At 34.1% G+C, this 13,831-nt stretch overlaps 1 protein-coding gene across 2 annotated transcripts in view; it reads right to left on the minus strand.

The window, feature by feature from the left end:
* The window catches only part of LOC120413782 (protein kinase C), a 49,055-nt gene that overhangs the window by 23,426 nt on the left and 11,798 nt on the right, over nt 1–13,831 (minus strand). For both annotated transcript variants that reach the window (XM_039574726.2, XM_039574727.2), the window contains exons 2-3: nt 7,300–7,493; nt 1,580–1,765 (exon numbers count right to left, since the gene is read on the minus strand). In XM_039574726.2, coding sequence (XP_039430660.1) covers nt 1,580–1,765; nt 7,300–7,493 — 380 coding nt within the window. The remainder of the gene's footprint in view (nt 1–1,579; nt 1,766–7,299; nt 7,494–13,831) is intronic.

Consider the following 13,831-nt stretch of genomic DNA (forward strand, 5'->3'; position numbering starts at 1 on the left):
AGACCTTTCCAATGAGCCCAAAACATTGAAGATCTGATAACCCTATCAAAAGTTATTAGCACTTAAGTGTTATTTATACACTTTTTGGAGGCCGGATCTCAGATATTTCAATGAAAATGATGTCCGGGTCAATCATGTGACCCATCGTTAGTTAGATAATCGAAAGACCTTTCAAATGAGCCTAAAACATCAAGGATCTGACAATCCTATCAAAAGTTATTGGCACTTAAGTGTTATTTATACACTTTTTGGAGGCCGGATCTCAGATATTTCAATGAAAATGATGTCCGGGTCCATCATGCTACCCATCGTTAGTTAGATAATCGAAAGACCTTTCAAATGAGCCTAAAACATCAAGGATCTGACAATCCTATCAAAAGTTATTGGCACTTAAGTGTTATTTATACACTTTTTGGAGGTCGGATCTCAGATATTTCAGTAAAAATGATGTCCGGGTCCATCATGCGACCCATCATTAGTTAGATAATCGAAAGACCTTTCAAATGAGCCTAAAACATCAAGGATCTGACAATCCTATCAAAAGTTATTGGCACTTAAGTGTTATTTATACACTTTTTGGAGGTTGGATCTCAGATATTTCAGTAAAAATAATGTCCGGGTCCATCATGCGACTCATCGTTAGTTAGATAATCGAAAGACCTTTCAAATGAGCCAAAAACATCAAGGATCTGACAATCCTATCAAAAGTTATTGGCACTTAAGTGTTATTTATACACTTTTTAGAGGTTTGATTTCAGATATTGTGATACAAATATTGTCTGAATCTTCCATGCGAACTATCGTTGGATAGGTTTTTTTTTATCAAACCTTGCCGATGAGCCAGAAATATTGATGATCTGCGAACCATATCAAAAGAAATGAGTAATAAAGTTGATTTGTTAAACATGTTAAGGGGGAATGTTGCTATTTTTACTGAATGTATTGACTTTATGAATATGAGGAAGGCACCAACCACCTAAAGGTGGATTAAGTAACGTTTTTATTTAAAAAACCGCAGAATCTTTACAAGGATTTGACATAGGAAAACGTTCAATATAGAGACTTTTATGTAAAATTGTCTGGTGAATCGATTCCCACTATTTTAAACTTAAAAATTGAAAAATCTCTTAGAAGTGTCGTGTGTTTTTCTTTCAGTGTATTTTTTCAGAAGGCCCGTCTAATTTCCTACAAGGTTATCTTAGACCACTTTATGATACGATATAAAATATATCGAGAAATTAAAAGTGCAACATGGAGTTAAACTTTCTGTTAAGCTGCTGTGAAGTATTCCATGACAGCTGTGAAAGTTGGCTTCATATACACAAAAAAGGCTTTTATATGGCATGTCTAGAAAGTTTCATTGAAATCGGAGAATATTAAATAAAAAAATTAAAAAAAAATCTATAGAGCGTCTAAAATCGATGTTGTGTGATTTTTTCCGCGATTTTTCCGACGAAACTTTCATGATGAGACATGATATTTACGAAGATAGCAGTGATGCCCTAGCATAAAGTAAAACCTAAACCTTTCCTTAGTAAGAAAAGCAAAAAAAAAAAAAAAAAATAGGCCCCAAACTCACCTGATGAACGCGCCTTCTCATGGCACCGCGTCGTCGGTTCAGGAAGGGCTGATCCTTGACGCCGGTGCGACGGCACGAGTTTTGTAGCTGCTGCTGCTGTTGCTGCTGGGCGGCCATGTTGTTCGCCTCCTGGCTCCACCGGAGGTCGATCTTAACGTGGACCCGACCTTGGGGCTCCAGGTCAATCTGTAGGAAAAGGTATGATTTATTAGTTTTTCAAAAGTATATTTGTACTGTCAAGTGAAGGTTACGTTGAATATAAATTAGTCAATTAATAGAAAGAAATTTTCAAAAAATGGGTGACAAGAAAATAACTCATTTTAACCAGTTTAAAATTTAGTTTTTTCAAAAGTGTTAATATTCAAAATTTTATTATTGACTTTTCATGATTGTTCAAATTTTCTATTATACATTTTAAACAATGTTTTTTGAGACGTTGAAATATCCTTGCCACACATAATTGATTCGAATTTAACCTCATAACGATCGAAGTGACAATTCAGTACCTGCGCCGCAACCACACAGGTGTGCATGTGTGATTATGTGTGTAAAGGATTGAGAGAGAGAGAGAGAAACAGCAAGTAGTGTGGGAAATTAAAAATAGCTTTTGCTGTTTACTACTGGAAGTCTGCCTGACGTTGTTGTCCACATCAATGACGCCGTGGTCCATGCATTGTTGCCTGTGGGAAGTGAAGTGTGGAGACAATGCGTCGCAGCAAAAGAAACCCTGAGTGGAGTGGTGAGGAGAAGATGTTTGCATCTCTCTAATGTGTGTTTTGAGGGAAGACACACCATGTTAATCCTTGCGTTTTGCATTTGCAATTCGCGCATAATGTTAGTGTTTCAAAACATTATGGTACTCGATATCTAGAGTAATTTTACATTACTAATTACTACCGTCATCAGGGGTGACATTGGGTCTAGACGGTGAGATTGGGTCACACAAATTTCAGCATTTTTTTATGAACCAATCTCACCCCTTAGACTTAATGTCAAACCTGATGACAGTACTAGTAGTACAGTCATCCCACATATTCGGAACGGTTTCCAGATCGGCCAATGTTCAAAAAATCATAGCAAATCGATAATTGAACTTAATGTTTCGTTTTTACCTTCATTTGAAAGCTTTTCTTGCGATCTTTCGAATGCTGTATCGAACATCTGCAAATTTTAACTTTTATATGAAGTTTTTGAAGAATTACTTTGACCCTTGAAATCCACAAATTCGGAACACTTTTTTCTTACGAATGTAAACAAACTTTGGATCCCTCCAGGAGTACATATTTATTACCAAATAATGACTTCACACACTGAAACCAATGAAACTCAAGCTTAGTGATGTGTCATACATGGTTTGATAACTTTTTTTTTGTGAAAATATCAGTTAAATTAAAGTGTTCCACAATTGTGGGAGGCACAATAACATCCCACAATTATGAAACAGGCAATTTGGAGGCAGTGTTTTGCTGCTCTGGACAAAATAGTCTTGGAATGAAGTTTTTTGTTCAAAAAATCCTACTTTTACTAGTGAAATAGCAAGATAATGTCCAAATGAAGGTTCTAAAAATAGTAAGGTCGACAGAAAAGCTACTTTTGGCATGCTATTGACAAATTATCATAAAAGTGTTCCGAATTTGTGGGTTTTCCGAATATGTGGGATGACTGTACTACTCCTTTTTTGTTATCGCTTTGGAACAATTTTCTCAATTATTTTTGGATAGTTTTGAATAAAATATTCACAGAAAAAAAGTATAATTTTAGAAGTAAAAATTTGATTATTACAAAATGTTTAAAAATGTAAACTTGATAAAAATTTACCAAAAACTGATTAATATTCTCCATTTCCTGATGTAATATTACACATTTTTTGACACAAAATCTGTCACCATTTTCTGTGTTGATATTAGCTTTGTCAATAAGATTGTTGCAAATAAACTCAAAAGGTGTCGACAAGGTTTGAAGATAGCCGCTTACCTGTGTTTGTTATTGTTTTCTTTATTAGCAATTCCTTCTTCAAAATGTATCAAACCATGTCAATTTGAACGTGGTTAACGTGGTTTCTCGGGATTTTTGTAAATTTCTTGGGAGTTCTCTAAATTCAAGGCATTCTTTATAGTACATAAGTATGAATTGATAAATTAATGCATTGATAGAATAAAAAAGGCTGTACATATTTTTTTAATGAATTTTATACAATTCTTATAATATTGCTAATTGGCTTGTCCACGATCTAAACAAAACAGGGTTAACAGATTTAAAAAAAAGTGTCCACGTGGTTTATGGATGGTTCCCATACAAAAATGAGATATGAATGTTCAAAAATCTGTATCTTTTGAAGGAAGTTTTTAATCAATTTGATGTCTTCAGCAAAGTTGTAGGAATGGATATGAACTACACGGTATTTTTTTTTGTGGTTTTTAATTTTACTTTTTAGCACTGAAACTTGACTTGCAAAAAAAACTAATTTTAATTTTTTTAATTGGGTACAAAAGCCCTATGTAAATTTGTATGTACAACGGTAAAAAACACAATTAAAAACCATTTCTGATCACTTTTTTTTTTCATTTTAATGCAAACAAAAAAGTTGACAAGAAAACATTTTTTCGATGGATCAACTATGGTCCCCTTGGAACGAGCTGTTAAGATGGAGCTTTTCTGTCAAGAAGGACCGCGAGGTTAACTTTTCAAAATTGATTTAAAAATGCATTTTAAACTCTTTGTGGTCGTACAAAGTGTCATTGTACTCAGAAAAATAAGCTTTATCGCTGTAAACAATAATATCAGCAATCTAAGCTTCATTTTAAGACCCAATTTCCAGAACGTGCAAAAAATTTTTGACCGATATGCATTTTTGAACCAATACTGTTTTTTTTTTTAAAAAAAAATCGAAATATCGGTCGCAAAAATTTTGCTACTTAATTTTTCGATGTAAAACCGAATTTGCAATCAAAAAGTACTCTAGTGAAATTTTGATAAAGTGCACCGTAGCCTGTCCCATTTTGAGGTAATGTCGAGGAATTTCAGGTGCTCATTTCTTAAATGAAAGATTATGATGTTAGGAACAATTGGAGCCTAACATTTCAAAAGGGCACAAAACTTTTGTAAACAATAGTGTATCCCTTTCACTCGAATGACAGTTTGCATAAGGTGTGAGAGGGATACACTCGTGTTTACAAAAGTTTTGTGCCCTAATGAAATGGAAAGCACGAATTGTTTCTTAGACAAGAAAAAATAATAAAATACTTTCTCGCACCCCCTAGTCGATTTACTGAAAAAGGCACTTCAATACAAAAACTGATTCGATCTGGTGAGTATTATCTTCAAACGATAGGTTTTTGTCCTGGATTAAGATGTACTATCAATACTGGACCAAAACCTAAGTTTTTGGACTCTCCCAGGTGGATTTATGTCGAAAAAATCGCATTTTTCGATTTTTTTTTATTTTTCAGAAATGCTCATTTAATTAAGGGTAGCCTATTATTCTCAGTAAAGCCAATACATGCAGCTTGTAGGAAATTTCATGGCGAACATTTTTCCCTTTGAGAAAATGCAATTTTGACACTCCAGAGCCAAGCTATTTGAGTTTTAGTGAGAAAAAAGTGCCAATTTTCAAAATTTCTCAGAATTCAGAAGCAAGGCCTACTAATTACACGATGTTGCAAGCATGTGTCGCAAAGGTCAGGGTATACTTTCTTATAGTAATTTTGGCCGCTGAATCCGAATCTAAAATCAAATTTCGTGTAAACAGTGATGTTTTGTAGCTACACCCTTTTGGAATGTTATTTGCGTGTTTAAATCGCTGCAATTCGAATAGCTTGCAAGTTCGGTCATACTTTTCTCGGTTTTCGTACCACTTTGTTTGTTATTTTACTTTGATTATCTTAAGCAATTCGAAAAATCGTATATTGTTATTTGGTGGGGGCTTAGGAACTATCCATAAACCACGTGGACACTTTTATTTAAATCGCAGACCCCCTCCCCCCCAATTTCCATACAAAACAAATCTTTTTGATAAGGAGCGTGGAAAATCGCACTTAGAAGGCCTTGCTTCTGAATTCTGAGAAATTTTGAAAATTGGCACTTTTTTTCTCTCACTAAAACTCAAATATCTCGGCTCTGGAGTGTCGAAATTGCATTTTCTCAGAGGGAAAAATGTACGCCATGAAATTTCCTACAATGTATTGGTTTTACTGGGAAAAATAGGATACCCTAAATTAAATGAGCATTTCTGAAAAAAATTTCGAAAAATGCGATTTTTTCGACAAAAATCCGCCTGGGAGAGTCAAAATACATAGGTTTTGGTCCAATATTGATAGTGCATCTTAATCTATGGACAAAAACCTATCGTTTGAAGATAATGCTCACCAGATCGAATCAGTTTTTGTAATGATTCCAAGCGATTTTAGAAAATGTACTCAAAAATGTGACTTTTTCAGTAAATCGGGGGTGCGAGAAAGTATTTTATTACTTTTTTCTTGTCTAAGAAAACATTGTTCCTAGCTTGATAATCTATCTTTTATTAAGTGAGCACCTGAAATTCCTCGACATGACCTCAAAATGAGACAGGCTAGTGCACCGTTTTCAAGTTATAGACATTTTTAGGTTACTTTTTTGAAAATAGTCACAGTTTTTCATCGTTTAAAATTAGTTTCCATGTTTGCCCAATATTAAAAAAATATTTTTGAAAAGCTGTGAAAAATTCTCTATATTTTGCTTTTTTGAACTTTGTTGATACGACCCTTAGTAGCTGAGATATTGCCATGCAATGATTAAAAAACAGGAAAATTTATGTTTCCTAAGTCTCACCACCACCACCATTTTCTAATGTCGATATCTCAGCAACTAATGATACGATTTTCAATGTTAAAATATGGAACATTCGTGAAATTTTTCGATCTCTTCGAAAACAATATTTTATTTTTTTAAATCAAGACTAAAATTTTGAAAGGGCTAAACATGCAATATAACGGACTTTTGAAATTGTAGTTCTGATTTCAAAAATGCTACGATACCATTTTTTGTATGGGCAGGGTGACAAGAAAAACGATTCTTTAGGTAGAAATAAGTAACTGCGCCAATTTTGAACCAAGTCGGTTCGGGGTTAAGGGTCGCTTTTTATCGATCAAGTTTATATGGAAAAACTCGAAAAAAATATTAAGATAAGCAAGCAATTAAAATTCCGCCAAAAAGTGGCGTTAAATGTGAGATTATGTAAAATTTTATTACAAACAACTTTGTCGAGTCAACCCTGATGAGTTATTAACGATTTATAGAAGATTTTTGTTCACCAACTTCAACGATAAAAATCGACCCTTAAGCTTTTACCGATTTCGCTTAAAAAATTTACAGTTACTTATTTTGCCGAAGGAATCGAATCAGAGGGTATCCCTGATGTCGATTCATAATTGTATGAAGTTTTTTATGGACGAACTTATGATGCAAAATGGCTAGACGGCTTCTTTTCAAAACTATCCTGTAAAAAGAAAATATTATACAAAATACCTTTACCAAATGTGTGAAAAGCATAAAGTACTCAAGCTGGATTAAAATGCATTATAATTTGGATTTAAAACATTCCGAAAAACTTTCTATTGGTTTCAGGAGAAAACCAAGAAAAACCGGGAATTTGAAAATGTAAATCTGGTGCCACCCTGAATTAAATCAAAAATTCAATGTTTGGGAGTTTTTCGATTCATCTTATGCTGGGAATGCACACTCACCCAAAAGTCCTGCTGGTCGTTCTCGTTCCGCGTCACCAGATCGTCGAACGGGATCGTCATGTTGGCGACGAACACGTCCGTGATGGGGCCCTCGTGGAATATCGTCATGCCGAGGACGTTGGCGTTTTCCACCTCGTGGATGAAGCTCTCGTTCCACACCGGATCGAATGTGCGCTGCTTTGTCGTGGATCGGTCTGTACGGGGAGGAAAATAGAAAAGTACATAGATGTTATTCTTGTTTTTGAAAAGTGTTTGAATTGCAAGACTTTATCTCAGAGAGACACCCACTAGCTGCGAAACCAGCAACCATTCAGAGCTACCTTAACAAGCCAGTGAACTACATTATCTCTCGCTTTATCTAATCACACACGCTACTATTTGGGCTCGCAATTAGATTACAGATGAAACAGTGCCAGACTAGGTTTCTGAAATGATTCTCAAATATGTGCCAGGTCATGGCTGGACGTCCAAACTGCGGAACAAAGCCTTCCAGCGCGCCAGTCGTTGGCGCGAGTCGTCCTCAATCGTTATGTTTATGTCAAATTAAAAACGATTTATTCGAAAGTTGGTCAAAATAAAACATGGAGCAATAATTTTGATTTGCAGCTTTCCCAGTTTTCGTTCTACGACGGTCAGCTTTGGCCAGTACCAGAATGGTAGGGTAGGTGGACCTTTAATCAGTCTGCAGTTTTAATTTAAACATTTCAAAATAGCTAGATTTTTCAATATGTCAAGATTGGGAACATTTTCCCTTCTTTGCGGGGGATGTCACATATGCTTAGGGTAAAGACAAATCTGCACCCGTTTCCGTGCCAAATCGAAGAGGACATAATGAGTCAGGGCCGTGCGCCATATGCACTAGAATAAAGGTTTAAGAAAAAACTACGTCGTGAAACATGCGGCAAAGCGGATGTATTCTAGGCGTTTCACTTGTTTTGCTGTATTTAATAAAAATAAATTCTAACACATGTTACAAACATAAAGAAAAATAAACCGCTTTCTTCCAAATCCGTACCTTCCCCTACTGCAATTATATGCAAAAACAAGAAGAAAGATTTATGAGTTGCATTCCGGCTAGAAGACGGCCAGCAAGCGAAAAGAAACCGACTCGAATCTTACACGAGGACGTATAGCTGGCGAATAAAACTTTTACAGCGGTGCCCTTGTTAGCAGCGCGGAGGGGCCTCAATTAGTGTCACATGCAATCTATCCAGTTTAGCCGGATGCACCACATCGCACGCCGTAGTGCAAGGTTATGTTTGATTTCGAGATAAGCTCTGTGGGGGATGAAGGAAAAGATGCAGAACCCAGCGTTGAAAATACAAATATTCTGCGGTACCAAAAATAAAGCAACGACTTTGCTAATTTTAATTTCCATCTTTCAGCTTAATTTCTAATTCATCGTGACACTGTCGGAGTTGATCAATCGCTCATGGCAGACACGTTTGATGTTAAATAGTTCAATGGAAGAAGAATATCGTGGGAAGAATTATTTTTTTGCTGTTCGTCAAATAAAGTAGTTGAAATTTTCCTTGTATTTTATGCATCGGAAATTTAATTTCGAGTGCCGAAAAAAAAACAAGTTTTGCAACGAGTTGAATACAACATTATTTGCAATTGGGTCCTAAAATTGAGCTTAAATTTGTGACATTATTGTTCACAACGATAAAGCTTTTTTATGAGTGCAATGACTCTTTATACGAACACAAAGGATTTAAAATGGATTTTTAAATGCAATTAAAAAAAAAATATCTGGAAAAAAAATATCCGCCATGAGTCAGGGTTACTAAAAAACACCTAAAACGCAAACACTGAAAATTTGTCCGGAAACTTTTTGTGATGTAAAAGTACATAAAATTCGAGTATCAAGCTTTATACATAAATCGACGCGGCAGAATGTCCTCTTCAAGATCATGTCATTAAATTTGTAAAAAAAAACATATTCTTAAAAAATACAAAAATATTTTACTGAAAAAAGTTTTAAAAAGAGGTCAAATAATTGTTTTTTGTCCTCTATCTGACCACCATAAAATTTTCCTCTGGTGGTTAAACCGGTTCCGGGACAATCCAGATTGTTGACCGTATTTGTTCCCAAACAGTATTTTTATGGTCAACAAATATCAATAAAAAGATGAAATCAATGTATTTATTCAACAAATATTGTTGAAACTTGTTTAATAGGTAATGAAATACAACATGAAATAGCAATTTTATAAAACTAACTTAATCCACCTATGTGGTTGGTGCCTTCCTCACTCTTTACAAAAGGTGGGTGACATGATGGGACACACACATTTGATCACAAATTTCATCTGTTTTTTAGATCCGGAATAAAAATGTACACAAATATCACTAAAGAGGTCATAACTCGAGACAGGGTTGCCAGATGATCAATATTTTGGACTCTATGGAATGGTCTTTCAATTACCTAACCAACGATGGATCGGATAATGGATCCGGACATAGTTTATATTAGTGCGTCCATCCCGGGAATTTCCGGGACAAAATTCCAAAACCGGGAATTCCCGAATCCCGGGATTATTCATAATTTGTCCCGGGAATTCCCGAAATAAAAAAACAAATTTTGATCTGGAAACTCAGATTTGGTTGTGGAAATAGATGAACAGTTGAATACCTCATAATCGATAATAATTTTAAAGCATTTTAATTTGTATTCGTGTATCAGCATTAATTTGGTTAGCGAAAACTGTTAAAATTTTAGTTAACCTATCTGCAAAATGCCTAGCGCTTTAAATATTTCCTATTTGATTTTATATATTTTTAAAAGATTGAGATATCTACGTATATTTTTAATTTAAAATTTGGAAATTGTTGTTCACTAAACACTGCCCAAGTAGCAAGAAAAACATCGCTTTTTATTTTTTTGTTGAACAATTGCTGCACAAGCGTTTTTATACGTTAATTATTGAACTAGTGTCATAACAATTTGTAATTTGTTCAAATTTTGATCAAAAAACCATTGTTAAACATGGTTGTGTAACATAAATGCCAAATCTAGCAACGGATTACGAAAAGTTCATTTTGAAGTTTATTCTGACTTAAATGAAACATGCTTGTAGAACTCGGAGAGCAAAATGACATTTGTAGACATGATGTTTCATTTCAGTTTGCTAAACATGATAGCATAGTAGATTTGACCTTTGGCTTCGGCTGGGATTTCTCGTAAACAAGTTGTTAATGTAAAGTTTGCCTTCGTGTTTTAAAAACCGAGAAAGAACATGTTGACGAAACAAGCACAGATAGTTCTAAAAATAGAAACAGCTTATGTTCAAGGGAAGTTTTAGCAAACTGTTAGTGAACTTGGTAAAAGCTAGATGACCCCAGACTTCTAATTGACGTTTAGGCCTGCTCATCCAACATAACCCCTCGTGGAAAGAAGCAGACGCGCGCCCGGACTTAACATTTGGAGTGATCGAGGGTTCGATACTTGCCGTGAGGATTCTTCATCAAAAAGGAAAACTGAAAATGCAGCCACCGGGGGAACCAGCAGCAGAGTATTATATAGCAGCAAACAATGTTGATTAGTACTTAAAAATTGAAAAAAAAATATCTCCATAAGCATAATAATGAAATTGAATGATTTTTTTGCTGATATTTTTATTATCCATCGTATCCCTATCAAAACTGACAAATCACAAAACTAGTAGTTAAAGTATCGTAAAGTGACATTACTTACAAATAAAGTTTAAAATAAAGATAAATATATTTAAAGCGAAAACTTGGGACGTATACTATGAAAAGCCTCTTTAAATTTCTTGTCTGCCACAATATGTTCTTGGACGGTTCTCAAAACGTTTTCCTAACTCACTTCTGAATCTTAAAGGCAGGATGTTGTTAAAAGGTTCTAACAACGTTCACCAAACCCAATTCAGAATCTTATAGTCAAGAGTTCTTATGACATGTTTAACAAACGTTCTCTATGCAATGATGCAAAACTAACTTAAACCACGCACATTTCTGACGGATGAAGAGATGTTCAACAACAGAAAAACGTGCGCTTTTTCCAGCGTTTAAGAGTCCTCAGGGACGTTGGGAAAACATAGTAAACGAGTTCAACAAGCAGTTCGGAAATCTCTTGGCGAATAAAGTGTGCTACTTGGGTGGCATGTGGGGCAAATTAGGACAAGACACCTATTTATCCATTTTTTTGCATGATGTTTTGAATGACTTTGGTTAAAACAGGAACAGAACCAAACAATTTCACAGAACACAGATTTTAAAATTTATTGCTCTAAAATCTCCTTAGGGACCATCCATAAACCATGTGGACACTTTTTTGAGAATCTGTTACTCCCCCCTTTTTGTGTAAATCGTGAACAATCTTCATACCCCCCCCCCTTAAAGTGTCGACGTGATTTATGGATAGTCCCTTACCTATTCAGATTGTATTCCTGTTTTTTTCCTAGATGGCGGTAGTAACTTAAAGATAATTTTTAAAATATGTTTTATGCAAAAGTTTTTTTTGTGAATGTTGAACTTTTCAGCAACAGTATCAATAAGTTTTTTTTTTAATTTTAACGGTCAATTTATTTAACACATGGATGTTTGCAAAATTCCATTCAAAAGGCGTTTACTCGGGATTGCAAACAATGTTGTAAAACTTTTATTTCCAGCAATTGTCGTATTTCTAGATTACTTTTTTTCAAAAAACCAATCCGCCAAGAGTTTCCTATCTACATAGAACATTTTGAAAAAGTAATCTAGATCTATCCGATAAATGAAAAAAAAAAATCTTTTTGTCACTTGTTGCATAAACTTTTATTATATAAAACATGAAATTCAAAACATATCTAAACTTTTACATTGACTGGTGACATTTTATTTGTTGTCGTCTCTTGTTTTTTAAAGTTATTTTCAAAGATATTTTTCTAGCTTTTCTCGTCATGTCAAATAAAAAAGAAATAAATTTATATAAGACTTATTTAATTTGAATTACATTGTAGTTCATTTTAAATCCGATGCACAATAAAGAACAAAACAAACTTATTTTAATTTCATTTAAGCTATTTAAAAACTGTCATCCTTGTTTAGATTGAAGTGTAGATTATCTCCAATTAACATGATTGAGCTAGTTCTATGCAAACTAAGAATTTTTAACGTAACTATTTTTTAAACACTGTTGAAAAAACGTTTTTTTCGACAATAGTGCATGGACTTTGTGTGGCCTACCCCAGCACATGTTTTTAAAATAATAATTTTGAGAAAACTCTTATCAGTTGAAAAATATTCCAAAAATGAATTGAAATCTTATCAATGTCATCCCGGTGTACGATACATTAAATCTGACATAGGGCATTAGGACTCTATTCCGGAAAACACCATTAGAATTTGACTTTTCAGTTAAACTTTTTTTCCTCGCTAGGATGTTTTTGCCGTCAAGACAACAAAAATAAACTTCTTGAAACGAGGATCGAACCAGCAATATATTGGTTGGTAATTCAACATGTTACCACCGCGTCATAAGGAGATAGCGTTGTCATTTTTTCACTATTCCCCCATCGAAACGTCTACTTCAAACTAAATTTTGACAGTTTTTATGCTTCAATTAGTACTTTTACTTTGAGATTTCCGTTCTCTAATAATTTGAGGTTCTCTAGTGTAAACACGGGCAAAATTGCTATAAGAGCTTGCTGCAAAATCTATTATAAAAGGTAACATTTTTGAAACAAATGACTATGACAGGTTTTGATACCTTTTTTTTGCTTTGGATGTATAGTTTTCGAGATTACGCGAATCATTTTTTTCTGCAAAACCTATCTCATTGAAGTAATTTCACAGATTTTTTTTTGGAAATTAGTTATAAAACGTTCAAAATTGACTAACAAGAACACTGTAAAGTTAGCAAAAGAAGGTATTCCATATTAACATATAAGTCAAACATATTTTGCACTAAGAAACCATCTCCATCGGGATTCGAACTTATGACATTTGGGTTACGTATCTGATTCAGGCAGACCATAATTCATTGAACATTTATTGAAATCGAAGGGTACACAGAAAAAAAATCAATTCTCGTAATCGTGAATTAAGTTCACGAATTTGAGAACCACGAAGGAATTTAGTCATGAGAATGGTGCATTTGCACTACAAACGTAAATATATTCCTTCGTGGTTCTCGCTTTCGTGAATTTAATTCACGATTTTGAGAATTGATTTTTTTCCGCGTAAATAAAATAATTTCTCAGAATTTGAAAGTTCTTTTATTTATCATTATATCTACCGTAATATCTACACTTTGTTTAAAAAATAAAATCACCCATTTTATCACTCCTCTTAAATACTAAGAAAAAAAAAATGAAAATTAAATACTTGAAATTTTTTGTAAAACTACTTACAAAAATATTGCGTAACCAGATTGAAATTGGAGGATTTGGAGGCAGCGTTTTGCTGCTCTGGATAAAATAGTCTTGAAATGAGGTTTTTTGTTCAAAAAGTACTATTTTTGTTAGTGAAGTAGCAAGAGAATGTCCAAATGAAGGTCCTAAAAATAGCAGAGACGACAGAAAAGTTG

This window comes from Culex pipiens, chromosome 3 (assembly GCF_016801865.2).
Source record: "Culex pipiens pallens isolate TS chromosome 3, TS_CPP_V2, whole genome shotgun sequence".
NCBI lineage: Eukaryota > Metazoa > Arthropoda > Insecta > Diptera > Culicidae > Culex > Culex pipiens.